The sequence below is a fragment of the Bufo bufo genome, chromosome 9 (genome assembly GCF_905171765.1).
Source record: "Bufo bufo chromosome 9, aBufBuf1.1, whole genome shotgun sequence".
In the NCBI taxonomy this organism is placed as follows: Eukaryota; Metazoa; Chordata; class Amphibia; order Anura; family Bufonidae; genus Bufo; species Bufo bufo.
In genome coordinates, this window is record NC_053397.1 from 173,507,391 (window position 1) to 173,535,381 (window position 27,991).

Consider the following 27,991-nt stretch of genomic DNA (forward strand, 5'->3'; position numbering starts at 1 on the left):
CAGGTTATTTTTTTTCTCCAGGGTTTTTTGTAATCGACTCTCTCCGATTCGGGACATGTTGGCTTTTCCTTTTTTTCAGTTTGGTGCTCTCACTGCTTTTCTACCTACTGGCTAGCTTCTGCATGTGCAGAGGGTATAGCCCAGAGAGGTGGAGCTAACACTTTTCTTTCTAGTGTCAGCCGGGCATATACCCATGGTGCTGTGTTCCCCAATGCATCCCACGAGAAAAGGATTTTACGGTGAGTACAAAAGTCAATTTTTTTCCGCAGATCTCGCCCTTCATTTGGAAAGGGTGAAATCTAACTAAAATCGCAAGCGTAATTATGCTGTGAATTTTGAAATCTTGATGGCAGGCCAATTTCCACAATGAAAAAAATCTGCAAAGTATACAAGAGATTTGTTCTTAAAGTTTGCTGATACTGCATGGGAATCCACACACAAAATAGTATTCTGCAATGTAAGTAGAATTGACTAGTACCCACTCTTCTCCGGCGGGACGCCGCTGTAACCAGGTGTGGGACATTTGGTCTTGGTCTCGATAATAAGTGGAATATATTTTATCGATACTCAGTGACATTTCTTAGGCTGCTCATAACCATTGGACCGATTATTTCTTGGCGTTATATCGAATATTTTGCTTCTTACAATATCGAATATCTAGTCCGTTTTTTTTCAGCTACTACCACTATATGGAATATTGCAATTGATTGTCTATTGTTGTGGACTGAACACCCAATTGCATATTGTTAATAGAAAACATAAGGTGGACTGGTGCCTAATTTAGTTTTATGATAACAGTACAATAAATTGTTAATTTATCTGTTTTAACATTAAATAAAAGCTCAGATTTGTTCAAACCACATGGTCGCGGTTTCTTTTGAGTGCCCTGTTCTTATATATTATAAGTAGAATTGGCAACTTTGGTCACAACAATCATTGCATGACCAAAGATCAGGGTCACAGTTTGATTTGCAAGTTGCTGAGAATGTGACCCAAGCAAAAAAAATCCAGCACTTGCACTGACTTCTATTACGCTGTGTGGCACAAGTCACCGTGTAGCGAGCCCCAGCCCAAATTGTGTAAGCACGGTGAAAAACTCAGGATTGTGCATGCGCAGTACATTCCCTTCTGTCAGTATCTGCATTATCCTTTGCACTGCATGTGTGCAGCACAGTGAATGTTGCAGACACCCACAGGAGGGCATGTATTGCGAGTGCGCAATCCAGGGTGTTCTTCTGCCTCTCGCTGGGGGGTACTTTTATTGGGATAATGTAGCCAACAGACTCTTTTTAAAGTCCAGTAAGAGCGCCCTACCCTTGGTGAAGTAGTGTTTTTTTTAAAACCCACACTGAATGAATGAAATTATTTTTACCTTCTCACTACAAAGTAGCATCACGTAGTAGCCAAATCAGTACATAGCAATAAATGATACAAAAGGCAGCTATTTTTCAGGAGTCCCATACACATTCCATGTTGCCAGTGGTTTCAACACTAATCCTATGTCTCTGGTGTAGGATTGTAGCATGCACCACGTCGTGTACTATGGGCTTTGTATAGAAGGTTGTCATACAGTAACATGAAGGTGGATGCAGCTCTGGGTCACTATAATCATCTACCTCCTACAACTTACAAAGCGAGGATTCCCCGTCCACCCGTCGAGTATATTGCGCTGTACATGCCGTCTTATTAGCAAAGAGATCTGAACAATGGAACAAATATTAGCGTCCTATCAACAATGCAAGGTTTATGATCCATGAATTGATCGCTTGACCAATAAATTCACAATATACTGGTCATGACACTTATAAAGTGAACAACCAGAGAATATTCCTTATACACATATAAGCAGCTTAGGTGGGGTGCTGGGTCTCCTTCAAGAGACCAGCTGTGTATAGAGACTTACTGGAAGTCCTCCATGGTAAAATACTATGAAAGAGGCATCTCCAAAAGGAAAGAGAACCATCTCACTATCGCCACCTTGCAGAACTGGCTCCCTAGGAGTAAAAATCCGACTTTTTAACTAAGCCTTGATAGGACAAGGTAATACTGCCAAGCCAAATATCCATCTATAGATCGCTGTTTCGGGATGCTTACTCCTCGTCAGTACGGAGTGAGAATCCTACTCTTTCCTTGGGGAGATACCTCTTTACATACACATATAAGCAGAAAATTGTATCATATAAAACCAAAACTTTCTCCAAACAAAAAGAGCTGTGCCCAAGATCAATGCCAGATGCTGTATTTTTCAGACTATAAGGCCTGTTTCAGACTGGTGTTAATGGTTCCGGAAGGAGAACAGCCTGCCAGCTCCGGAACTACCATGCTCTGCCGGGAGTCCGTCTGGCTTCATTCACTATAATGGGGACCAGCGGAGATCCGGCCACAGCACGGCAAATATGCCGAGAGGCGGCCGGACAAATACTGCTGCACGCAGATAGTGACTGCTGACAGGTTTCGTATGAACAATTCACTAGGCTCTGCAATGCATGTCCAGATGGAACAGAAATGAGTATTTGTGCATCATGAAGAATCAGATCATAACATACTGCATTACGACAACGACTCGTGCCAAATGACAAACTCAGATCTCCTACATCTGCACTGTGCAAAAAGTAGTCCCCATAGTAGGAATCCGCACAGCTTTTTGGAGCTTTCTTTCTGAGCACCCCACTACAATGGACAGGTTCCTGCTAGGAGGACAGCAATATGTTGTGCATAAGTTCAGGACTACGGGAGAGAAGCGTAGCGGTGCCACCAGCCAGCTCTCTTATACAATATACCGACAAGAAGATTTGGACTGAATCATGTAGGAAAGAGCAGCTGAAACACCATAGGATAATACATAAAGAATACAAGAAAACACACTAAAAACCTAATATACTAGAAGGACCAGGATCCACTGTAGTGTCTTGGAGTTGTAATGGCGGAAAAAAAAAAAAAAAATAGCTGCAGATTCCTGAGAAAATACTGCTTGACCATGCTCCGTAACATACCGCAGTTCATGAGATTTCCTGATCAGTGTAATTCCATCATTTGGCTCTATCAGCTTCTGCGTTTCTTCTAATGATGGAAAATTTACCAGTGGGGTCCGGAATATACCATTTTTCCCAAATTTCAGAATATGAGGCGGCCCGTCCCCATGGTTTAAAGTGTCCGTTCCAGTGAAGAAGCCTGGCAGCATTCACAAACTGAAAGGAATAACGCTTCCCGGTACTTGAGCCTGAAATAAAGAAATTGTCATTACGTGTAGCCTAGCTTTTAGCACTATTTCACCATTTAAAAGGGGTTGTCCACTATTCTAATTTTTTTTTAAATATACATATGGATCATAAGCGATCACCTACGCCTTTCTGCCACTGTTCTAGTCCCCACTGCTCTCAGTTTCTTGGTTCCGGCTTGACCTACTGGAAACAACAGGCGGATCACCATTACAGCCAGCGACTTGTTTAGCATTCCTGGTGTTTCCGGCTGGTCGAGCTGGGACCAGGAAGTGGAAAAGCAGTGGCGGGGCAAGGGATTGGTGAGGGAATGTAGGACTTATTTTTTTTAATATTTTTAACCACCTGTGAGCCATATTTCTAAATGAATACCGCTGAACAACCCCTTTAAACCTACACAAAAGTAAAGCAAAATCTTGTCAAAGTCATAAACCATTCCATATAGATGTGGAATGCTCTAAAACAGGGGTAGGCAACCTCCGGCACTCCAGGTGTTGTAAAACTACAACTCCCAGCATGCATACTTGCTCTGCTCTTCTCAGAACTCTCATAGAAATGAATGGAGCATGCTGGGAATTGTAGTTTCACAACAGCTGGAGTGCTAGAGGTTGCTGATCCCTGCTCTAAAACAAGAACCAAAATAGAATTTCCCTTTAATGGGGCCGCTAAACCACCAACATGCTGTTATGTAGCGGAGTTTCTAAGAATGCTTTTGTAAAACCCAGCCATTATGGGATTACCTAGAAAAAGTTACTGGAGACTCTGAGACTCATGTCCCTGGGCTCTATAAACTTGAGAACAGCACACTTTGCTTCACTGCACATGCAAATAATTAGAGGTGCCCCAAAATTTGCTCAAAGTGGCCTAAATTATATTTCCTTAAACCACGCTGACTTTGTTTGCATTACCAAATTCGGTAAGTATGGACAAAAACAAAACGTTACCAATAAATAGTCAGACATCATCTTTTGGGTCTTTTTTTCGCCGTTTGCAAAAAAAAAAACTACTTTGGATATGTAAGCCATCATGCCCAGCCCATAATTCACATCAGTGGTCTCCAAGCTATGGCTCTCCAGTAGTCTAGAACTTTTGTAGTGATTTTGTAGGAAGAGAGAAGCACACTGCTCGGAAGGTTGTGAACCATTGGTTATCCTTTATACAAGGAGTAACTCTCTCCATGTTACAATGAGACATGAAATGTCATTTATACTTACCCAGGTGCCTGACGTGCCACATGGGGTCAATACTGGAGTGCATCTTGTAGAAGACAATCAGCAGTGGCGGTGCGGTGATGCTGCCAGCGAGGGTCTTGCTATACAGTTCTTCCCTGTAACCAGACAGTGCCCTACATTAGCATCTGACAACCAGGTGGAACAATTTTAATAACTGATAAAAAGTCAAAATCCACTGGGTGCAGACAACTCTTTTCCATATGCCCCACTAGTGTATAAGAACATCACAGAGGGGGTCCCCACTAGGGATTCCCTATCTATGAGCCACTCTCACGTTGGCAGGTCCAGCACATCCATACATTTGAATAGACAGCATGCAATAACACATTTCACTGCAGAGGAAACGTATGGCTGCAGCTGATCAAGTCTTAAAGTCTAACTGTTTTGTTTTTTTAATTACTGTATTTTTCGCCCCATAAGACACCGTTTTTTCCCCCTAAGTGGGGGGGAAATGTCCTTGCGTCTTATGATCTTATGAGGCGAATTATGGAAGCGCTCATTAGCACCGGAGGACCGTGAGGGCGCTCAGTTCACAGCACAGCCGACAGGAGGAGGATGAAGAGCGCGGGCGGTGAGGAGCGGCGGCGTCCAGGAGTAGGAAGGGTAAGTGGTTTCTTTACTTTATATGTTCTGAGGCTGCTGGGGTCTGAACTGAGAGGCATGGGAAATGATGGCCAGGGTAGAGAAAGGCGCTCATAGGGTGAGTATGTTCAATAAGTGGAAAATCCACTTTGGCAGTGGGCTTCCATCCATTATCCCTTATTGGTCTGAAGAATTTTTATGAGAATTTTTTATGAGAACATTGTAATATTGCCTGTCATTAATGTTTCTACATTCTATCGTTAATTTCTAACGATAATTTGTTTTCCCTTAGTCCTAACAGCAGACAGATGGGGGTTAACTGCCCCCCATGGACTGGTAGGACCGGCAGAATTTTTTATGAGCCCAAAGAATAACCAATGAAAGAACTCCAGCTCCCCTAAAGGGAGGGGTTCGCCCCCCAGCCCACCGTGTCTATAGCAAGAAAGTACTTAGGGCGAGAAAATTTGTGTGCTGCTGTTAGGACTAAGGGAAAACAAACGATTAAGAAATTAACGATTCCCTTACGTCCTACCAGCAGCACAGATGGGGAGATAGCAAGAAGAATCCCCTAGGGAGGGTCCTCATGCCTGGCAGAAGTAAGAACTGTCTGCCCAAAGGCCGAAAACTCTGCTACCTTAGCATCTATTCTATAATGAGAGATGAAGGTTGATTCAGAGCTCCAGGAAGCCGCCTTACAGATCAACTCTAGGGGGAGAAGACTTCTCTCCGCGACAGAGGTAGCTACGGCCCTAGTAGAATGGGCCCTCACAAACTCCGGAGGATCTAAGGATTGGGAGGTGAAAGCTTCCCTAATGGCTTCCTTGACCCAGCGACTAATAATAGTTTTAGACGCCTTACGGCCTTTAGACTTACCGGCAAACAGGATGAAGAGGTTTTCATCTATCCTGAATTCTCTGGATCTATCCACATAGATCTGGAGGCATCTCTATATGTCCAGTGGATGTCTAACTGGAACATCAGAGGAGGAGGCAGAGAATAATACAGGTAGAGAAATTACCTAGTTAATATTTTGAAAAGTTAGAACCTTAGGTCTAAAATAAGGTAGAAATTTTAGAAGGACTCTGTCCTGTAAAAAGATGATGTATGGGTGTAAAGCAGAGAAAGCTTGCAGCTCAGAAATTCTTTTGGCTGAGGTTATAGCCAGAAGAAAAACCACTTTGGCGGGTCCCGAGAATATGGTCTGTTGAGACAGGCCGAGATGGCAAAAACTTGAACCTTCAGGGTAGATGGGGAGAGACCACTGTCTAACCAATCCTGGAGGAACTGTAAGATCGCAGAGAGTGGCGGATCTGCAGACACCACCTGGTTGGAACTACACCATGATGTGAAGATCCTCATGATCCGGGAGGCCTTCTTGGTAGACTCTGCTCTGAAATGCGACAGGGTTCTCAGGACCGACTCAAAGAGCCCATCCACTCTGGGAAGGGACTGATCAACCTCCAGGCTGTCAGGTTGAATCTGTGCAGATCTGGGCAGAGATGAGTGTCCCACGACACCAGGGTCTGCTCCGGGGGGAGTCTCCAATATTGTCCCCGACTCATCTGAATGAGCTGGGTAAACCAGGATCTCCTGGGCCAAAATGGTATGATGGCTATTACAGAGGCCTGATCCTGACGGATTTTCATCAATACCCTCGGAATCATGTAAAAGGGAGGGAAGATGTAGGCCAGCCTGAACCTCCACGGTATCGTCAGAGCGTCTATCGCCAGGGGGTTGTCCTCCCTGTATAGGGAACAGAACCTCTGCACCTTGGCGTTGAACCTGGTTGCCATGAGATCCACCTCTGGCATGCCCCATCTGAGGACTAGCTGCCTGAAGATCTCCGGATGTAGTGACCACTCCATGGTCGGTAAGCCGCGACTTAGGCGATCCGCAATGATGTTGAGGGAGCCTCGGATGTGAGTGGCAGATAGATGGGATAGGTTCAGCTCTGCCCACCGCAAGATAACCCCGATCTCTGAAAGACGGGGCAAGGATCTTGTGCCTCCCTGCTTGTTTATGTAAAGCACTGCAGTCATGTTGTCTGACTGGACTTTCACTGCTTTGCCCCAGATTTGAGGGGCGAAGTGGAGGAGGGCTACCCGGATAGCACGCATCTCGCGGAGATTTGAAGAAAGATGCCACTCCTGAGAAGACCAAGATCCCCGGACCGGGGATCCGTCTAAATGGGCGCCCCAGCCTACAAGGGACGAGTCTGTTGTCAATATGAGCCAACCTGGTTGGGTCAGACTTCCCTGCTGGTAGATGGAACCACCATCTGAGGGAATTCCGGGTTTGGTTGGATAGGGAGCACAGGGATACTAGCCCCGCAGGGCTGCCGTTCCATTTGTCTAGAACCTCCGATTGAAGAGGACGGAGGTGCCATAAAGCCCAAGGGACTGCATCCGCAGCCGCTGACATGAGCCCCAACATCTTCATGAGAGTCCGGATGGAGACTCGTCGTGGGACGGAGAGGAACCTTGCCAGGTCCCGAATCCGTGCTCCTCTTTCTGGAGTCAACTGGAGGGACATCTCCAGAGAGGTGACCACGAATCCTTAATAATGGATTGAAGTCGAAGGGCTCACGTTCGACTTCTGCCAGTTGATGATCCAGCCGAGGCAGAGCAGAAATGAAATTGCGACATGAAGATGATGAGTAAGTATAGGGACCGAAGAGGCTAGAATAAGCCAATCGTCCAGGTAGGGAACAATGGTCAGTCCCTGGAGTCTCAGAGCTGCCACCACCGACACTACCACCTTGGTGAAGATAAGAGGGGCAGAAGATATTCCGAAGGGGAGAGCGGCAAATTGAAAATCCCTGCGCACCCCTGAAATCTGGACCGCGATCCTGAGAAATTTCCGAGAGGAAGGATGGATCGGGATGTGGAGGTAAGCATCCTTGAGGTCCAGAGTAGCCATCACGTCCCCAGGACTGAGGATGTGGCTGACTGACCTTATGGTTTCCATCCGGAACCTGGTTCTCCTTACAAATCGATTGAGGAGTCTCAAATCTATGATCATCCGGAGATCTCCTGTTTTCTTGGGTACCAGGAATACTGGAGAATATATCCCTAGACCCTTCTCCCCTGCCGGTACCTCCTCCAGGGCTCCCTTGGAAATGTAGTCCTGAATATAAGATTCTAGGATCTTCTGTCTGTCCGGCAGGAAACTTCGAGTGGCAACGAATCTTTCTGGGGGGAGAGAAACGAGGTCTATTAGATAGCCAATAGCCACTATGCTTTGCCCTCAGGGATTTAAGATTTCCTGGGCCCATACGTGCTGGAAATGGAAAAGACGACCCCCTACAGGGAGCTGAGGGAGGGGTACGGGAAAATCCAGAGGCGTAACGACAGGGGTAGCAGGGTTTAACCAAGAGCCTCTGAGAGGCCCATAGTCAGGAGGGTTTTGCCTCCTTGGTGGGTTTACGGGAGTGTCTGGAAAATCTTCCAGACTGCCCCCCACCAATCTCTACGCCTGGCCTGCTGTCTGGATCTGCCTCCGCGATCTTGCCTGCCCCGGGCCCGAAAGGGTTGTTGGGGGGAGACTCTTTCCCTTTTTATCGGAGAGTCCCTCCATGATGGTGTCCAGTTCCGAACCGAATAAGCGGTCCGGTTCGAAGGGGAGCCCACAGAGATTATATTTGGATGCGTTATCCGCATTTCAGGGCTTTAGCCATAGAGGTCTCCTAGCAGCTGACACCAGAGCCATTGTCTTGGCTGCCAACTTTAGCTGTAGCTGGGATGTGTCACAAGGGAAATCCATGGCCACCTGTCCAAAGGACAGAAAAAAACACGGTGTGCTGGGGGGCGAACCCCTCCCTTTAGGGGAGCTGGAGTTCTTTCATTGGTTATTCTTTGGGCTCATTAAAAATTCCGCCGGTCCTACCAGTCCACGGGGGGCAGTTAACCCCCATATGTGCTGCTGGTAGGACGTAAGGGAACGATTATTTCTCCATTTTACAATGTAATATATTAATGGATATAGTACTGGTGTCTGCAGTGGATATAGGAAGAATCGCAACGGAACCGCATCAATACCGCATGGGTTCTGATGCGATTTTGAGTGGTATAGAATTAGTGGACACTTATAAATAGATGTATAGGAGGATTTGTATTTAGAGAGTTGCGTTCATTTTATTTTTGATATATATACTTTGAATATATATTTTTATGAGGTGTAATTTTTATGAGGTGTACTTCCTATGTGATTCTATTTTCATATAGTACAAGACTACTGGTTGCCTACTCTTGACATGTGTATACTGGATTATGGCATTAAAATATAACTTTTATTGATCACTTATTAAATCTTAAATATATCTATCTAACCTACTATTAAAACTATCTAATAGAACCTCTAGTGTGCTATATTGCTTACTAGCTTTGCTATTATTATAGTAGCCTGGTAGCGGCGCGCTTGCTCCAGTCACTACTTGTTTGTTTTTAACGGCGTCTAGATTTGTCACATGCAGAGGTCTATACAGTCTAAAACCTTATACACTGCCCCCCGACCTAGACTGCCCGTGCCCCTGAAGACGCCATGTACATGGCGAAACATGGCGGGGGGCAGTGTATAAGGTTTTAGACTGTATAGACCTCTGCATGTGACAAATCTAGACGCCGTTAAAAACAAACAAGTAGTGACTGGAGCAAGCGCGCCGCTACCAGGCTACTATAATAATAGCACAGCTAGTAAGCAATATAGCACACTAGAGGTTCTATTAGATAGTTTTAATAGTAGGTTAGATAGATATTTTTAAGATTTGATAAGTGATCAATAAAAGTTATATTTTAATGCCATAATCCAGTATACACATGTCAAGAGTAGGCAACCAGTAGTCTTGTACTATATGAAAATAGAGTTATAAGTGCCTCTACATGTGTAGGGTATACATCTGGAACAATTCTTCCTATGTGATATTTTAGTATGGGGTGACTATTTTAAATAAGGTTTATGAGCATTATGAGCAATATCTAAGATTGTGAAGCCCGGAGAAATAAGTGGAAGGACAGGCTATTTGCCCAAAATCCATTTTGGGTTTTGGGGTAGCTTACATACTATAAAAGAAAGGATTCTTTGAGGGGTCTGTCAGCTACTGAGGAAGGAGTGACTGGATACCCCGAAAACACATCTAGCTAGGACCCCCAAGTTTTGTGACCACCCGATATATATAGATATATACACACACACACACAGTTGCAAGAAAAAGTATGTGAACCCCTTGGAATGATATGGATTTATGGACAAATTGGTCATAAAATGTGATCTGATCTTCATCTAAGTCACAACAATAGACAATCACATTCTGCTTAAACTAATAACACACAAAGAATTAAATGTTACCATGTTTTTATTGAACACACCATGTAAACATTCACAGTGCAGATGGAAAAAGTATGTGAACCCTTGGATTTAATAACTGGTTGAACCTCCTTTGGCAGCAATAACTTCAACCAAACGTTTCCTGTAGTTGCAGATCAGACGTGCACAACGGTCAGGAGTAATTCTTGACCATTCCTCTTTACAGAACTGTTTCAGTTCAGCAATATTCTTGGGATGTCTGGTGTGAATCGCTTTCTTGAGGTCATGGCACAGCATCTCAAATCGGGTTGAGGTCAGGACTCTGACTGGGCCACTCCAGAAGGCGTATTTTCTTCTGTTTAAGCCATTCTGTTGTTGATTTATTTCTATGCTTTGGGTCGTTGTCCTGTTGCAACACCCATCTTCTGTTGAGCTTAAGCTGGTGGACAGATGGCCTTAAGTTCTCCTGCAAAATGTCTTGATAAACTTGGGAATTCATTTTTCCTTCGATGATAGCAATCCGTCCAGGCCCTGACGCAGCAAAGCAGCCCAAAACCATGATGCCCCCACCACCATACTTCACAGTTGGGATGCTGTGCCTCTTTTTCTCCACACACAGTGTTGTGTGTTTCTTCCGAACAACTAAACTTTGGTTTCATCTGTCCACAGAATATTTTGCCAGTACTGCTGTGGAACATCCAGGTGCTCTTGTGCAAACTGTAAACGTGCAGCAATGTTTATTTTGGACAGCAGTGGGTTCATCTCATGAAATCCATTCTTGTTTAGTGTTTTACGTATCGTAGATTCGCTAACAGAGATGTTAGCATATGCCAGAGACTTTTGTAAGTCTTTAGCTGACACTCTAGGATTCTTCTTCACCTCATTGAGCAGTCTGCGCTGTGCTCTTGCAGTCATCTTTACAGGACGGCCACTCCTAGGGAGAGTAGCAGCAGTGCTGAACTTTCTCCATTTATAGACAATTTGTCTTACCGTGGACTGATGAACAGCAAGGCTTTTGGAGATACTTTTATAACCCTTTCCAGCTTTATGCAAGTCAACAATTCTTAATCGTAGGTCTTCTGAGAGCTCTTTTGTGCGAGGCATCATTCACATCAGGCAATGCTTCTTGTGAAAAGCAAACCCAGAACTGGTGTGTGTTTTTTAAAGGGCAGGGCAGCTGTAACCAACACCTCCAATCTCATCTCATTGATTGGACTCCAGTTGGCTGACACCTCACTCTAATTAGCTCTTGGAGATGTCATTAGTCTAGGGGTTCACATACTTTTTCCACCTGCACTGTGAATGTTTACATGGTGTGTTCAATAAAAACATGGTAACATTTAATTCTTTGTGTTTTATTAGTTTAAGCAGACTGTGATTGTCTATTGTTGTGACTTAGATGAAGATCAGATCACATTTTATGAGCAATTTGTGCAGAAATCCATATCATTCCAAAGGGTTCACATACTTTTTCTTGCAACTGTGTATAATATATATATATATATATATATATATATATATATAAATAGCCTGCTGGATTTATACAAAGATATCGTCCGCTGCGCAAATGGGAGTTTGAATTATACAGCGTAAGACCGGCAACACAAGAGAGAGTCTAGCTGCCTGTGTTAAACAACTGGCAGCGAGGGAGAGTGAGGACGAACAATGCTCGTGAGCATTGGTCTCTACAGGTACAGGACCATCCAGTTGAGCGATTTTGGGACAAAAAGTGATACGGTAAGACCGTTCCAATCTTCTCCGGCAGGCTTTCATAACGATTACAGTTGAAGTATTCCAGTTGGACGCCGCTGGTAATTGCATAGAGCGGGACGCCGCTACCTCTGTCTGCATATATGGTTTCTACTGTGGCATACAGGACCTCCTTTTGTGGTATCATACCAGGATAACTCATTGGCCTTATCCCAAGACATTTTTTCTGCTATTATTTATACTTGGGATTATTCACTATTGGAGCCCATACGTCATTTATCTCATTATTATATCTACTGGACTTTGATATTGCTTTTATATTTTATACATTCTTATACATTATCAATTTTTGCTGATTAGTTTTGTTTTATATTAGGATGTCAATGTATAACATAGGTTGCGCATATTGATACTTTTTATTTATTTATTTTATGTGTTAATAAATTCTTTATGGTCCGGATACCTTGGGAGGGCCCAGTTCCACATTTTTTCCACGTAAAACAGTTACAATTTAACGATAACTCTCTGCAGTGTGAACAGGCCTTAAAAGTAACATAAATAAGATGCCTACACTGAAGCACCTACAATACTTACGCCATGTCTAACTCCATCCATTTTTCAAGCTGCCTGGTAATATTCTGTTGCTTCCATTCAGTTAGATTGGCTACAAAAACACCTGGATTAAAGGAGCAGGTACTAGCTTTCATGCCCAGCTTCTTGATGGCTTCCTTCTTGTAGTCAAAATATCCTATGTAGTTATACTGTAAAATATAAAGATAAGCAGGCGTCAGCGTCTCTTCTCTAACACAAGACAGACTTTACTGACAAATCATTTCTCCTAAAGTTCTTTCAAAGGGGTTAGTGGATGACGCCACTGTCAGAGCCCTCTGGCATCAGCAGATCTCCTGTGGGAACATAGGATCGGGCAGGTTGAAATCCCACATGCCTGATCCTTCTTTACCCAGAAATGTTGGAGAATGTTCTGAGGCTTGGAACATTATAACTTTATATGCTCATGTTCTCATGTCAATCATTTTGCAATAACAAGACCTTTTCATAGGGATGTCCTGCACTATACTGCATCGTAGGCTGGAAGGGGGTCGATTCTGCATTAGAGAAGGGGGTAAGAGAGCACAAGTGCTGTCAGACACTCCCTTACACATGCTGTGTGGACACCGCACTTCTTAGGCTTATATCACAGAAGCGCGGTTTGCATCCATTATGTTTTTGCAATGCACAGCATCCAGACTGACCCACTCATTTCAATGGGTATGTTCACATGCGCTTTGTTTTTCACTGACCGCCTGTCTGTTAAAAAAAAAAAAATTAAAAAAATCAGGGCCTGTTCTATGGTCATCCATTTTTCTTCCAAAACGGGTCCATTCATGGATGTCATCAATGTGCAGTCTGAAGTCAGTTTTTCAAGGATGGTTTCTAGGAGATGCTGTGTGTTAGGGCTTGTTCACACAACCGGGCCGTGTTTTGCGGTCCGCAAAACATGGATGCCGCCCGTGTGCCTTCCGCAATTTGCGGAACGGAACAGGAGGCCCATTGTAGAAATGCCCATTCTTGTCCGCAAAACAGACAAGAATAGGAAATGATTAAATGCCCAAAAAGAAAGGGGAGAAGGCGCTTATAGGTGGTGGTGGACAAGATATGTTATTACTTACTCCTAACCAGGGTGAGTGATTGCTACTCACCTTGGTTTAGTTGCACTGTTCCGGTAGAGTTAAAATCGTAGGGGTGATCTGGGTTGGTGCAGCCGAATATCGTCCAAGTTGACCATGGGCGGGAGCAAAGCCGCCGCTTTGGTGCGTATTGGGATATATGAAAGGGAGCTCGTCTGCACTTGGTTCGTGCGGTGAGCGGATGGACACAAGGCGCAATTCACAACCCAATTGAGGATACAAAGCATTTTTTATTTAGTAAAGACAACGCGTTTCGGGGTACGCAGGACCCCTTTATCAAGTCTGTATCCTTGTCACCGTAGGCTTAATGGGGAGCACTCCTGTTGGAAATCCCTTTTAAAGGGTATGGCGGTCCGCACAGCTTGAAGATGCGGCCAGTGGGTGTCCTCATATGGTAGCGCTTCTGCACGTGCAGCCTACGGTGACAAGGATACAGACTTGATAAAGGGGTCCTGCGTACCCCGAAACGCGTCGTCATTACTAAACAAAAAATAAAAAATACTTTGTATCCTCAATTGGGTTGTGAATTGCGCCTTGTGTCCATCCGCTCACCGCACGAACCAAGTGCAGACGAGCTCCCTTTCATATATCAAGAATAGGAAATGACTCATCATTTTTACGGGGCTACGGAACAGAGCAACAGATGCGGACAGCACACTGAGTGCTGTCTGCATCTTTTGCGGCCCCATTGAAGTGAATGGGTCCGCACCCGAGCCGCAAAAAAAAATGCGGCTCGGATGCGGAACAAAACCCTGGTCGTGTGAATGAGCCCTTAGAGTCAGTTCGCACAGAGTTCTTGGGTGCGTTTCTGACTCAAAACACCCTCCCATTCATTAGAAGGGGAAGCAGAGCTTTTTTTTTTCTAAGTGGAAGAAGAAGAAAAAGCAGCAACCCTATCTTGGGGCGGAATCTACGTTCAATCGCCCATTGAAATGAATGGAAAGCTTAAATTACAAAAAAATAAAATAAAAATAAATGCTTTATGTGTCCGTGCATTCTTTGTGCTGTTTTTTGCGAAAATCTGAAGCAGAAGACATGAGCTGAAGAAAATGCAGTTTTGAACTGAAGAAAAAAATAATAAATAAAACACGCTGAAAAAAGTTAATGTTGAATTTTGCAGTATGTTCGTGTGAACATACCCTACTCTTCAGTTTTCCTTCACATCCATTTAAAAAAATATTAAATAAATAAATAAATAAATAAAAAGAAACTGTTACAACCTGGGTGAAAAAAAAATGGAAAGATGGAATGCAATCGCGGGCAAAACTGATTCAATTTTTATGCAAAATCATCCATTTTTCACTGAGCAGACTGACAGGTTCCATATCACTTGTGTGAAAGAGGCCTTAGACACGCAAGTGTGTCAGCAATAGAGTAGATATTAGAAAGCTGCACGTTGGTTTTATGCTAGATCAAGCAGCACCTGAATATAACGTACAACTTCTTTAAAGGGGTTCTCCAGGAATGAAGAAAATGAAAATACTTAAATAATACTTTATTATAAATATATTCCCAAATACCTTTCATCCACAATGACTTGTTTTGTCAGGGGAGCAATCATTAGGAGAAATAAAATGGCCGCGTCCTATTAGTACACACAAAACCTGTTCTAATCACCCAGCAGGACAAGTTACTTCTCAACACTGAGCTAAAGAGCTGCCTCGTCCTCCTCTCTGCTCTACATGTCAGGGATTATGGTCCTGAATACAGATAAGATCCTCAGCTGAATCTCTGTAGGAATGGAGTTCATGAGGAGACATGAAGTACAGAGAGGTGGGGATGTGGCTGATGAACAGCAGCACTAGTATGCAGTCTCCATTTCCACAGCCCCACGTTACCACAATCTGTCTGTCCTCTCTGGCCCTGTCAATCAAAGTGGAGAAGGAGCGGAGCCTCTAGGTGTAAAGGTAACGCCCCCGTTGCTCCTAGAGGCTCATTTGCATATATTAAAACATCACTTTTCTCAGTAATGCGGGCACATCTGAACATGGGACCAACACGGATGCCTTCAGCTGCCAAGTGCACATGTAACAGGTCAGCCAGTGTCATAGGTACAAATCTACTGACCGGTGCCCTTTAAGGGGCTGTCTCCAGCCGCATGGCTGGTCTATTATACTGAATGGCTCATCATGCAGCAGTGATCGGTGCATGGTTACAAAGTTTCATCATACCTGACTGCCGGCTCCTCTGACCAAGTATTTCGTGGTGACTGAATCACAATCCTCAGAGAATGCAGCTGCATGTCCCACTTTTAGAGGGGTCTTGTAGAGTTCCACAATGTCACCTACGGGAAACAATTTTAAAACACATTAACCGTATATAATTGCAACCTGCAGCTTGTGTGTAAGAAAATATTTCTTCCAAGATATTTTCTAGACTTTTATCGGCATGCTACTGCTGGAGGGCAGCGCTGTGCCTTGCACTAATACGGTCAATATACATTTTCTGGTGGCTAGAAAAACTCAGTATATAACACCTCCTCATATGAGCTGTAACTAGAGGAAAGCATTGTCCTTTACATATATCAAATTGTAAAAAAAGATATAAAAAAAATACCTTGAACAATTACGTCATCATCCAGATATATGATTTTCTCTACCCCAGGGACCAAAGCAGGAAGGTAAAATCTTGCAAATGTTAACTAAAGAGACAAGAATACAAGTGGTGATCTCAGACAAGGTTTTCATACACACTATAAAATAATCCACATTTACGTACAGGTTTGGCGCGCTCTTCCGCTCGGATTTTCCCCTCAAGGACCCGAGGATCGAAGTCCAGAATTTTATACTTGACATTTTTAAGCTTAGGGTCACTAAGCCAGGTCCTGGAGGAAGAATAAGATAACTAGTTACCAAGCTGCTCAAACTTCTGATTCACTAGTATGTGACCTTTTAGTCTTAGGTGGGGTTTTGAAGCGGACCCGTTACCTCTCCTAACATGTCTGTTGTAGTTTCTAATTGCAATCCCCATGTAATAACAATTTTAAAAGCATCTATTCTTAGGACACTAGAATGTGACATCCCTTTATTATTCCTGCTAGAAATTATGAATGAATTGCTAGCAGTTTGGAATGAAAGTTCAGCTGTGTGTTACCACTTGGGGGGGGTGACACTGTGCAATCAATGCTGCCAGTGTCAAACTCCACAGATGCTCCAAAATAGTTTTTTTTCCCCATTTTCCTAGACATTTCTTGAAGAAAGAAAAGCCCAGAGAAAGATGAAGAGCAGATTCCACAGGAAGGATTGATCTACTGATCTTTCAGCTCCTCCAGTCTTCTGATGGCAGACTTTACCGTGGTGCTATAGGTCCAGGCTTCTCTTGCTAAGACTTCCATGCAAGAACCACAATGCCAGATTCCAACAGCCTACTTCTTCATCTTGGTCTTGCCACAGGAGGAACATGTAGGCTAGTTTTAATTTTATTGACCACCTTCCTTAGGGAAGCACCATAAACGGGTCCCATATTTACCCACAACGCCGACCTTCTTGGTGCGTTTGGCCTCTTTCTTCCAGGATCAGAGCGGAAAGGTGTTCCAGAATGGTTAACCCATGAAGAATACAAGTAATTGTGACAGGTCCTCTTTAAGCTTTGTCAGGGAGAAGGCCACCATTTCTCATACATATAAAATGGGGATCAGCAACCTCCGGCACTCCAGCTTCCTGTGAAACTACAACTCCCAGCAAGCAACAATATTTGGCTGTTCTTCTAAACCCCATAGAAGTAAATGAAGCATTCTAGGAGTTGTAGTTTCTGAAAAGATGGAGTGCCAGAGGTTGCTGATCCCTGATATAAAACATTTAATCAATGGCTCACACAGCCTGGCCCGATCTACCCAGTGGTGATAGGTGTACCTGAGATGTTCCTTGGTATCATTCATGGTCACAATGTAGAAAGTGACAGTGGACTGTGTATTACTGGAAATACTGTTGATTGCAGCAATGACCCCTCCGAGTCTACTTTCTACGGCAGTGATAACTACAGGGACCTCTGCTATTTTTTTCTCGTCTGGAGCTTCTGGGAGGAAATCAATCCTCTGAAATCCTACAAGGCCGAAATCTAGAAAAGTAATAAAGACCACACGTAGTAAAATGAACCCACAGCAAAGAGCATACAGACTGGCACACACGATTAGACAAATCCAGAGAAGTATGGAACAGAGAGTCAATAATCCCAGGAAAAAAAACATGAATTCAGTGATGTTTCTAAAAAATTCCTCTTACCTGAACTTTGCCTTTTCAGTATATCGCTCAGACCCAGCAGATTATGATGGAGAATGAGGAGGAAGATCACGGCCGCCAACACTATAATCACTATATTCACTGAAAGGCATGAAGTTACAGGTGTAAGTATTTTATTCAGCAATGGCATGACATTTAAAAAAAAAAAAATTCTAATGTACTCACAATTTCAACATGCTGTGGATTTGATGCTTTCTGAATCGGTTACGTGACCTGTCTTACCGGAAAAATCTTCCCTTCTACCAACGTCCCATCCATTTTCTTACCTTGTCCCTGGAATGGATAGGAATGTCATTGGCGGGACCAGGACAGGGGTGGTGCGGTGGATGGGGCGTAATCCTGTGGATGGAATCCCCCCCGCCTCTATCGGCTCCGGCATTAACGCAGTCAGTCTGTGGTGCACATGTGTCCACAGATGAGGGAGGATTCTGTCCACAAAATTGTAGCCTCATCCACCGCACCGTCCTGTGACGGTCCCAGAAATGACGTTCCCGTCCATTCCAGAAAGGAATGTAATGTCAGCGGAAGTGAAGATTTTCCAGAGGGGCAGGTAATGGGACCAGCAAAAAGGTCAGAGGATCCACATCACTTTGAAACAGCGAGTACATCAGACACGTTCACACAGATGAGCGGGGATATGAAGTGTCAGAAAACCCCTTTAAGCTTAGTAAATCTGAGCAAAAACAAGATTTTTGTATAACTTACCAGTAAAATCTCTTTCTCGCTCTTCCTTGGGGGACACAGGAGACCTTGGTATAGCTCAGCTCTCTAGGAGGCGTGACACTAAGTGAAAACTGTTAAGACCCTCCTCCAGCAGCTATACCCCCAGCCTGGAGAGAGAGACTACCAGTTGCGTGCCCAAGTAGTGAAATAAAGGCAATGGCCAACCATGTAAAACCAAAGTCAACTACCCGACAGGAGCAACCAAACCGTAACGGCAAACCAAAACAATGGGTGGGTGCTGTGTCCCCCAAGGAAGAGCGAGAAAGAGATTTTACTGGTAAGTTATACAAAAATCTTGTTTTCTCGCCCAATTCCTTGGGGGACACAGGAAACCTTGGGACGTTCAAAAGCAGTCCAAGAGGGGAGGGACCACAGCCCAAGATGAAAACCACCGGAAAAATCAAGAAACCGCCGCCTGCAAGACCAGGCGGCCCAAAGCAGCATCCGCCGATGCATAGGTGTTCACCCTGTAGAACTTGGTGAAAGTGTGCAAGCAAGACCAGGTGGCCGCCTTACACAGTTGTTCAGCCGAAGCCTGATGCCTCTGAGCCCAAGAGGCACCAACCGCTCTGGTAGAATAAGCGGTAATACCAAAGGGCGTCTCCTTGCCCTTGGTGCGGTAAGCTTCAGCAATAGCCATCTTGATGAAGCGGGCAAGAAGCACCCTGGACGCCGCCAACCCCTTGCGCGGACCTTCCGGAACCACAAAGAGAGAGTCCGTGCGCCGAAAGGGACCAGTGACTTCCAGGTAAATCCTCAAGGCCCTAACAACATCCAGGCGGTAAAGCTCCCGTTCTCGAGGATGAGAAGGGAACGGACAAAGGGAAGGGAGGACGATGTCCTCATTGAGGTGAAAAGCGGATACCACCTTCGGAAGGAAGTCAGGTACCAGACGGAGAACCACCTTATCCTGGTGGAAGACCAAAAGGGGTTCCGTGCAAGAAAGTGCCGCCAATTCAGACACCCGCCGAGGGACCCGAAGGGACGTGATGGCCACAAGGAAAATGACCTGGCAGGACAAAAGACGAAGAGAAACCTTCCGCAAGGGCTCAAAGGGGGCAGACTGGAGAGCCGCAAGCACCACATTAATGTCCCAGGGTGGAATGGGAGTGCGATACGGGGGGACAGAGTGAGCGACTCCCTGGAGAAAGGTCTTGACAGGACCGAGAGGAGCCAGAGGACGCTGGAAGAGGATGGAAAGCACCGAGATCTGACCCTTTAACGAACTGAGACCCAGGTCCAGACCAGACTGCAAGAAGGACAAGACCGTGGGAAGGGAAAAACTAAGAGGATGAACATCCAGGGTTTCGCAAAAAAAACAGGTAGGCCCGCCAGGTTCGGTAATAAATCCTGGACGAGGCCGGCTTTCGTGCGCGGATCATGGTACGAACCACATCCGCAGAAAACCCCCGTTGCGTTAAAACTGCGGTCTCAATAGCCATGCCGTTAAACATAGTGACCCTAAATGCTGGTGGAAGATCGGCCCTTGAGAGAGGAGGTCTTCTCTTAGAGGCAGCGGCCAAGGCGCGTCTCCCAGGAGCAGCATTAGGTCGGCGTACCAAAGCCGTCGAGGCCAATCCGGGGCTATCAGAACTGTAGGCATGCCCTCTGCCGCAATCTTCCGGAGAACCCGTGGTAGAAGAGGGAGGGGCGGAAAAATGTAGAGGAGGGAGAATTCCGTACGCCCTTGGGTCCTTGGACCTGGACAGGAAGGTGGGGAGCTTGTGGTTGAGTCTGGAGGCCATGAGATCCAAGTCCGGACAGCCCCAACGGCGGCAAATGGACTCGAACACGTCGGGGTGCAGAGACCACTCGCCCGGGTCGATCGTCGTCCGGCTAAGGAAGTCCGCCGCCCAGTTGTCCACCCCCGGAATGTAAATGGCTGACAGGGCCGGAACATGACTCTCCGCCCAGTGGAGGATGCGAGACACCTCTCGCATAGCCGCTGCGCTGCGAATGCCCCCTTGATGATTTATATACGCCACAGCCGTGGCATTGTCCGACTGGACACGAACGGGATGACCCCGAAGCAGGGGAGTCCAATGCCGGAGCGATAGGAGAATCGCCCTCAGTTCCAGAATGTTTATCGGCAGTTTGGACTCCGATGGAGACCAAGTGCCCTGAACGGACTGGGGAGGAAACACCCCCCCCCCCCCCCAACCCTGCAGACTGGCATCGGTGGTAACCACCAACCAGGTCATTGGCAGAAAGGATTTTCCCTGGAGGGGAGTCCGTAACCACCAGAGAAGGGAGGACCGATCCAGACTCTCCTAGGACTTGTCCCAGGCAGATAGAATTGCCATCTGGAAGATGCGGGAGTGATACTGCGCGAAGGGAATCGCTTCGAAACAGGACACCATGTGTCCTAATACCCGCATGCTGAGCCGGAAGGACGGACAGCAATGGAGAAGCAGGGTCCGAACCGACTGGTGAAGGAGCAGGCGCTTCTCCGGTGGGAGCCGAACCTCCGCCGCTTCTGTATCCAGAAGCATCCCCAGAAAGATGAGTTGCCTGGACGGGATAAGCGAGGACTTGGGAAGGTTGATTATCCACCCGAACCGCTCCAAGGTTTGCAGCGTGAGGTTCACGCTGGTGGACGTCAGCGAAAAGGAGGGCGCCTTGATGAGCAAATCGTCCAAGTAGGGAAGCAGAAAAACGCCCCTGGAGCGGAGCAAGGCCAGGACAGGGGCAAGGACCTTGGTGAACACCCGAGGAGCCGTCGCCAGGCCGAAGGGGAGGGCGACAAATTGGTAATGGTCATTCCCCACCGTAAAGCGAAGGAAACACTGGTAACACCGAGCGATCGGGACGTGTAGGTAAGCATCCTGGATGTCGATAGACGACAGAAACTCCCCTTTTTTCAGAGAGGCCACCACTGATCTGAGGGACTCCATCCGGAACCGCCGAAGACGGAGGAAACAGTTCAACAGCTTGAGGTCCAAAATGGGTCTTACCGAACCTTCCTTTTTGGGGACCACAAAAAGGTTCGAATAGAACCCCCTGAATCGGTCCTCTAGAGGAACAGGAGTGATCACTCCTTTTTCCAGAAGAATGCGAATGGCTTCGGAGAAGTCGGCCGCACTTTGGGGATCCCTCGGGACACGGGAGCGAAAGAAGCGAACTGGGGGGAGGGACACAAATTCGAGTTTGTACCCGGAAGATACAACTTCGAGGGCCCAGGCGTCGGAGACGTGCGCCTGCCAGATGTCCCTGAACAGGAGGAGTCGTCCCCCCACCCGGGTGCGTGGGGGCGCACCTTCAGGCGGGGTTCTGCTTGGCCGAGGGAGGGCGAGTAGGCTGGGACTTACGCCAGGAGGGCCGAGTCCGAAAAAAAGGCTTCTTACGCCTATCCCGGGAAGAATTAGATGACGGACCAGACGCGGATCGAGAAGTGGAAGCCCTGCGGGAGGACCTAAAGCGAGAAAAACCAGGACGGCCTCGAATGGCGCTCTTGGTCCTAGGCTGGGGAAGATGGGTGCTCTTCCCGCCCGTGGCTTCGGAAATGATTTCATCCAGGCGGGTCCCGAATAAGCGAGAACCCGCGAAGGGAAGGCCAGCAAGAGACCGTTTGGAAGTGGCATCCGCCGTCCAAACCTTTAGCCAAAGTTCCCTTCTAGCCGAAACGGCCAGGGCAGATGAACGTGCCATGAGGGCACCTGCATCAAGGGAGGCCTCACAAATAAATTTCCCTGCCTGAACAACGAGTTGGGCCAAAGCACGGAGGTCCTGAATGGAGACGTCTGAATCAAGTTCCTGATCCAGCTGTGAGGCCCATTCTGAAACAGCTTTTCCGGCCCAGGCGGAAGCAAAAACCGGCCTGAGGGCTGAACCGGAGGCGGCAAATATGCCCTTAGTAATTGATTCCATGCGCCGGTCCTCAGCGGACTGAAAAGAGGAGCCGTCCACCACAGGAATGGCCGTGCTTTTAGACAAGCGGGGGTCAACAGGAGGGTCAACCTGAGGCGGAGTGGAGATGCAATCCGCCGGGAAGGGATAACAGATATCCAACTTCTTAGGGGGGGTAAAGCGGGCATCAGGGCGAGACCAAGCCTTAGAGACTACCGACGAGAAGTCGGCATAGAGAGGGAATACTGTGGACGCCTGCTTGAGGCGGAAAAACGACACACCGGCCTTGTCAGAGCTGGGAGGATCATTGTAAATTTTAAAAGTATCACGAATGCTGGTAATGAGATGGCCCACAGCAGAGGCCAGCTTGGACGGTAAGGCCGAGTCCATATCCCAATCCTCTGAGGGCATGTCCTGTGAGGAGGAGGGGCCCGACTGAGACCGTACCCTTGGAGGTGACAGGGAAGCATCCGAGGATGACACGCATTCCGCCCTGGACCACTTCTGGGGGTGCCGGGCCCTGGAGGCGTCGCTGGGAGCGAGGGACTCACACGGGTCGGCCGAAGTAGCGGAGCCGGAGGGTACAGCAGGGGGCGTATCCGGCTGCGTGGTAGGCTGTGCATTCGCAAGGCGGCCCACGACATTAGTGAGGCTTTCCGCGGCCAGGGAGAGGGATTTAGCCCATTCAGGAGGATCTAAGAGGACAGGGGGCGGCACAACAAGTGGCGGACCCTGTATTGGGACCTGGCATGCAGCGCAATGTGGGTCTGATTGCCCCTGTGGAAAGGGTGCATTACAGGCGGTACAGGCCTGGTACCAGGGTCTAGAGGCCCCTGAGGGATCAGACATGTTGGCTAGAAAGTATGGTATGGCCTTCCAGACTAGGGGCTGCTGGCACTAGAAAGGGGTTAACAGTCCTACCAGACCAACAGCATACCGCAGGCAGCAGGCACCGGAGCAGAACAGGAGCACAAGCGCGATCCCTCCTCAGGTTAGGAGCGGCAGCAGAGATTGCTGGGCACTTGGGATGATCGGGAGGCGGGATAAGAGAAGAGCTGGAAGCAAAGCTCCGCCCCCCTCAGTATCTTTCGCGCGATTTAAATATATACATAAGGCCGGAATTGACGGCCTGTGGCACCGTAATGGCGCCGATTTCAACCCTTCTGCCCCCTGTATCCCACGAAACTGGAGCGGTAAGCGGCGCAAGGTACCGACCGCACCGGCACAAGTGCGCCGCCGCGATCCCTGAGCATCCGTCGCGCTGCCGACCGGCATATAAGGGGTGCTCGGTCCTAGCGCCGAGGCAGGCAAGCCTACCGGCGCATTCTGGGGCCGCCGCAGCAGTCCCTGCGACGAATTAAGCACGGTCAAGGAGCACTATCCCCTTGTACCATTGTAGAATTCTGCCCAACGCCACCGGTTCGTCCCCTCGTCCCCCCTGCATATCGCCCCCCCCCCCCGAAGGAGTGCAAGCAGCCTGTAGTCCCAGAACAATTTGCATCCTGATAGTAAGGGGTGCAGGCCTCGGTGCAGGAGGGGGAGTGGGGAGAGAGAGAGAGGGAAGGTGGTGGGGAGCAGGAGCAGGGCTGGAACAGCCACTCTCACCATCCAGATGTCGTCACCCTCTGTCCACTCCAGCAAGGTCTTCCCTTCAGCCACTGGCACCGAAGTGGCAGGAAGCTGGAGAGGGGCTTGGCGTGTGGGCGACCCTTGCGCTGGCGGGATGCAGGGGAGCTGGGCTGCCCTGGTCCTCCTTTTCTTCAGTGGGGGAGGCAGCAGTGCGGATAGCCGCCACTGGCGCAGCTCGACCCCGGGAGAAACAGAGAGGTCCAGGCGTCTCTGTTGTCCCTGTGAAAAGCAGAAAAAATAACATAAAATAAATAAAATTGAAAAAATGAAAGAGAAAAGACAGCTCTGCAGAGCAGGGAGTGTCTTGCCTCCTTGGACACCAAGCAAAAAAATGGCAGTCTCTCTCTCCAGGCTGAGGGTATAGCTGTGGAGGAGGGGCTTAACAGCCTTCACTTAGTGTCACGCCTCCTATGGAGATGAGCTATACCCAAGGTCTTCTGTGTCCCCCAAGGAATTGGGCGAGAAACACTTTTTATAAAATAAGCGCCTAATGATGGCCTGTTCTGAGGTTATTGCAGCTCCGGCATCATCCTCTAGTCTTGTGAGGTTACAAACCATACACCACAGTGGGGGTCATTTAGGTATGCCAATTCGGTGTAAAAAATGCAAGCGACTTTTTGACACCCGCACAACAATATTTAGGCCGTCCTGACCACTGGGGAGTAGCGGGGGTGTATCCAGGCCGGGTTCCACAACCCTGGCAAATTCACTAACATTTATGATTATGTAAAATGTGGGTGAAAACGACTCCCCTCAGGCGGTGAAGTACTTTTTACTCCAGGTGCAAGGACTGCCGGCGGATGCGCCTGGTTTATGACGAGGCTTGCTCCTTGTAATAAATTAGCCGCATCATCCAGCAGAGCAGGGGGGAATCAAAGTCCCGTATAAGACACCGGCCTTTGTAAATGGCCCCCAGCGTGATTCCACCTTTATCAAGAATTCTGTTTAAATCTGAACACGTTTTGTGCCTTTGCAGCTGAACCTAGGCCATAGATTGAGTCATTGCTGGTACCTTCCACTGGTGACACATATTCACCAATAACCGAATTATTATTTGGGGAAACAAGGATCACGCATTGGTTATGAATATGCAAGAAGAGCCAATAGTTTCCTTTGGCTGGGACCAGCTCCATCCACTACACATGTACTGGTACCAGAACTACTCAGTCACCACAGGCCTGGGGTCTCACCTTTGCGGCAGGTCATTTTGGATTGTCTCTCTTGGCTCCTCTATGGCAAGTTTTCCAATCTGTAAGAAGAGAAAACGGGTCAGTCGGGATTAGCTTTCCAATATGTGACAGCCACAGGGCTAGAGAAGCTTATGTAAAAGAGAAAGGATCTGATTCTTAGTAAATACTTTCATTCCCTACACAAATACAATACTGAAGCATTTTCTTTCTAGGACTCTGCATTGTCATCCCCTTCTTATTCCTCCTGGAAATGTATATAAGCACTTCTCTTATCAATGGGATGTGTCCGTACACAGCCTGACACTGTCTAACCCTGACCGTGTCGACCTGGATAGGGAAAAACTCAACTAAAACACTTCCCCTTTCAATACTTTTATAGGAGGGATAACAGAGGGACCACACACAATCAATTGTTCTATTCAAAAGTGACAATGGGAAGGTGGAAAAGCATAATCCTAAATTATCGATTAATTTCAGCATCTTTACAGCTGAGATACTGGTCAATCACTAAGTAGGACAGCCAGTCACAGAGCGAGCAAGGACTTCTATCAGAAAATACACGTTAGGCCTCTTTCACACGTCCGTGACAAGATGTGGAGCGGTTCACCCATCAAGGATCCATGTGACCATTTTTTGTGTCATCCAAATTCCGTGGACAATGCTAGGCTGAAAATTAAAGGGCATCTGTCAGCAGATTTGTACCTATGACACTGGCTGACCTGTTACATGTGCGCTTGGCAGCTGAAGGCGTCTGTGTTAGTTCCATGTTCATATGTGCCCGCATTACTGAGAGAAGTGATGTTTTAATACATGAAAATGAGCCTCTAGGAGCAATGGGGGCGTTACTGTTACACCTAGAGGCTCAGCTCTCTCTGGAACAGTCAGGCCCTCTCCACTTTGACTGACAGGAGCAGGCAGTGAAAACGTCATCACACCTGCTCCTGTCAAAGTGTAGAGGGAGCGGCAGTTGCAGAGAGAACAGAGCCTCTAGGTGTAATGGCAACGCCCCCATTGCTCCTAGAGGCTCATTTGCATATAATAAAACATCATTTTTCTCAGTAATGCGGGCACATATGAACATGGGGCCAACACAGATGTCTTCACCTGCCAAGTGCACATGTAACGGGTCAGCCAGTGTCATAGGGACAAAACTGCTGACCGAAGCCCTTTAATTTCCAAAGCATATTCAAGCAACAATCTGTGAAATCCACGGATCGCATCCACGTTGTCAGTGGTTTTCACGGACCCATAGACTATAATGTGCATAAAGGGATCTGTAATCACGGACAAAACAGGTTGTGCTGCCATGGTGGACCCATAGTAAACGACTGATGTGTGAATACACACGTTAAAGTCAATGGATACGTGAGCGATCGGCGGAGACCTTACAGCACACGTCCTCCATTCACTGACATGTGAAAGAGGCCTTATATTGGATCTTCTCCCAAGAAACTCTAAATCGATAAATTCATATCCTCCTGCTCTCCAACACGCCGCCTGCAAGGAACAGCATCATGTTGTACCTGACAGGTCAGCACAGGACAGAAAAGGTTCTGCCTGATGGAATACAGGCACAGCAGAGCCGAGTTTGTCCCTGAATAACCTTGTATCTACATTGGGCAATCTCCAGTACACATGTGGGGAGATTGATCGAATCTGGTGTGAAGTAGAACTGGCTTAGTTGCCCATAGCAACCAATCAGAATCCACCGTTAATTTTTCAGAGCTACTTTGCAAAATGAAAGGTGGAATCTGAATGGTTGCTTTGGGCAACTTAATCAATTTTCCTTTATACCAGTTTTGAAAAATCTCCCCATAATCTCCAAGCACAGACGACACACCATATGTCACATGTGGAACAACCGGCTCTCTACATGGGAGATTAGTCAACGCTTTATTAATGACGACCAATCATCGTGTCAATCATTATTGTGCAGATTAAGTCAGAGTGATCGCTGCTAGGAATATAATAATAAACTTTATACATATAATCTGATGGTTGTTTGTTACCCTCCATCCCTGCTAAACCACAGAAAACACCACATCGGGATACCACAAGGCCAACAGACTCCGCTACATCTAACAGCTCCGCCACGTCTAACGGCTACAGCGCCGCCACGTCTAACGGCTCCAGCTCCGCCACGTCTAACGGCTCCAGCGCTGCCACGGCTACAGCGCCGCCACGTCTAACGGCTACAGCTCCACCACGTCTAACGGCTACAGCTTTGCTACGTCTAACTGCTCCGGCTCCGCCACGTCTAACGGCCCCAACACTGCTACATCTGTAGTTATACATTGAACGGAACCAAACTACTCATCAACACAGAAGGACCAATTATCATTGCAACCCACGGTTCGATGAATTACTGGCATGTGAATGGTCATTCAGTTAATGAGAGCCCTGGTTAGTCAAATTAGTAGATAACGGGAAAGGAAGAAACAAACACTAATTGGAAAAGGAGACATGACGCAGACACGTATGAACGTGCATGCACACACATGACATAGTACATGCATACATACAGTGCAGCGGCCGCAGCACTCAGGACCCGCCTCCCAATACTAAACTACACGCAGCCGAATTGCCAACTCAACATCAACAATATACCAGCAGCACTTCCACGCCCCTCTGCCC

The 27,991-nt window shown here is 47.0% G+C and overlaps 1 protein-coding gene and 1 pseudogene across 1 annotated transcript; both read right to left on the reverse strand.

Moving 5' to 3' along the window:
- Positions 1 to 69: 69 nt before the first annotated feature.
- On the reverse strand, positions 70 to 27,991 carry GLT8D1 (glycosyltransferase 8 domain containing 1). The gene is made up of 10 exons (XM_040407907.1): positions 27,880 to 27,991; positions 25,358 to 25,416; positions 17,952 to 18,050; positions 17,583 to 17,787; positions 16,450 to 16,555; positions 16,288 to 16,372; positions 15,903 to 16,015; positions 12,638 to 12,804; positions 4,433 to 4,545; positions 70 to 3,220 (listed from the first exon to the last, which is right to left on the reverse strand). The coding sequence occupies exons 2-10, from the start codon at positions 25,371 to 25,373 to the stop codon at positions 3,030 to 3,032; spliced, it is 1,095 nt and encodes a 364-aa protein (XP_040263841.1). The 5' UTR covers positions 25,374 to 25,416; positions 27,880 to 27,991; the 3' UTR covers positions 70 to 3,029.
- On the reverse strand, positions 16,979 to 17,245 carry LOC120979261 (annotated as a pseudogene).

Coding starts and splice junctions, on each gene's coding strand:
- GLT8D1 (XM_040407907.1), bottom strand. Junction 17,788..17,951: donor ACTGAAAAGGCAAAGTTCAG/GTAAGAGGAATT, acceptor TTACTTTTCTAG/ATTTCGGCCTTGTAGGATTT. Junction 12,805..15,902: donor TCAGAGGAGCCGGCAGTCAG/GTATGATGAAAC, acceptor TATATTTTACAG/TATAACTACATAGGATATTT.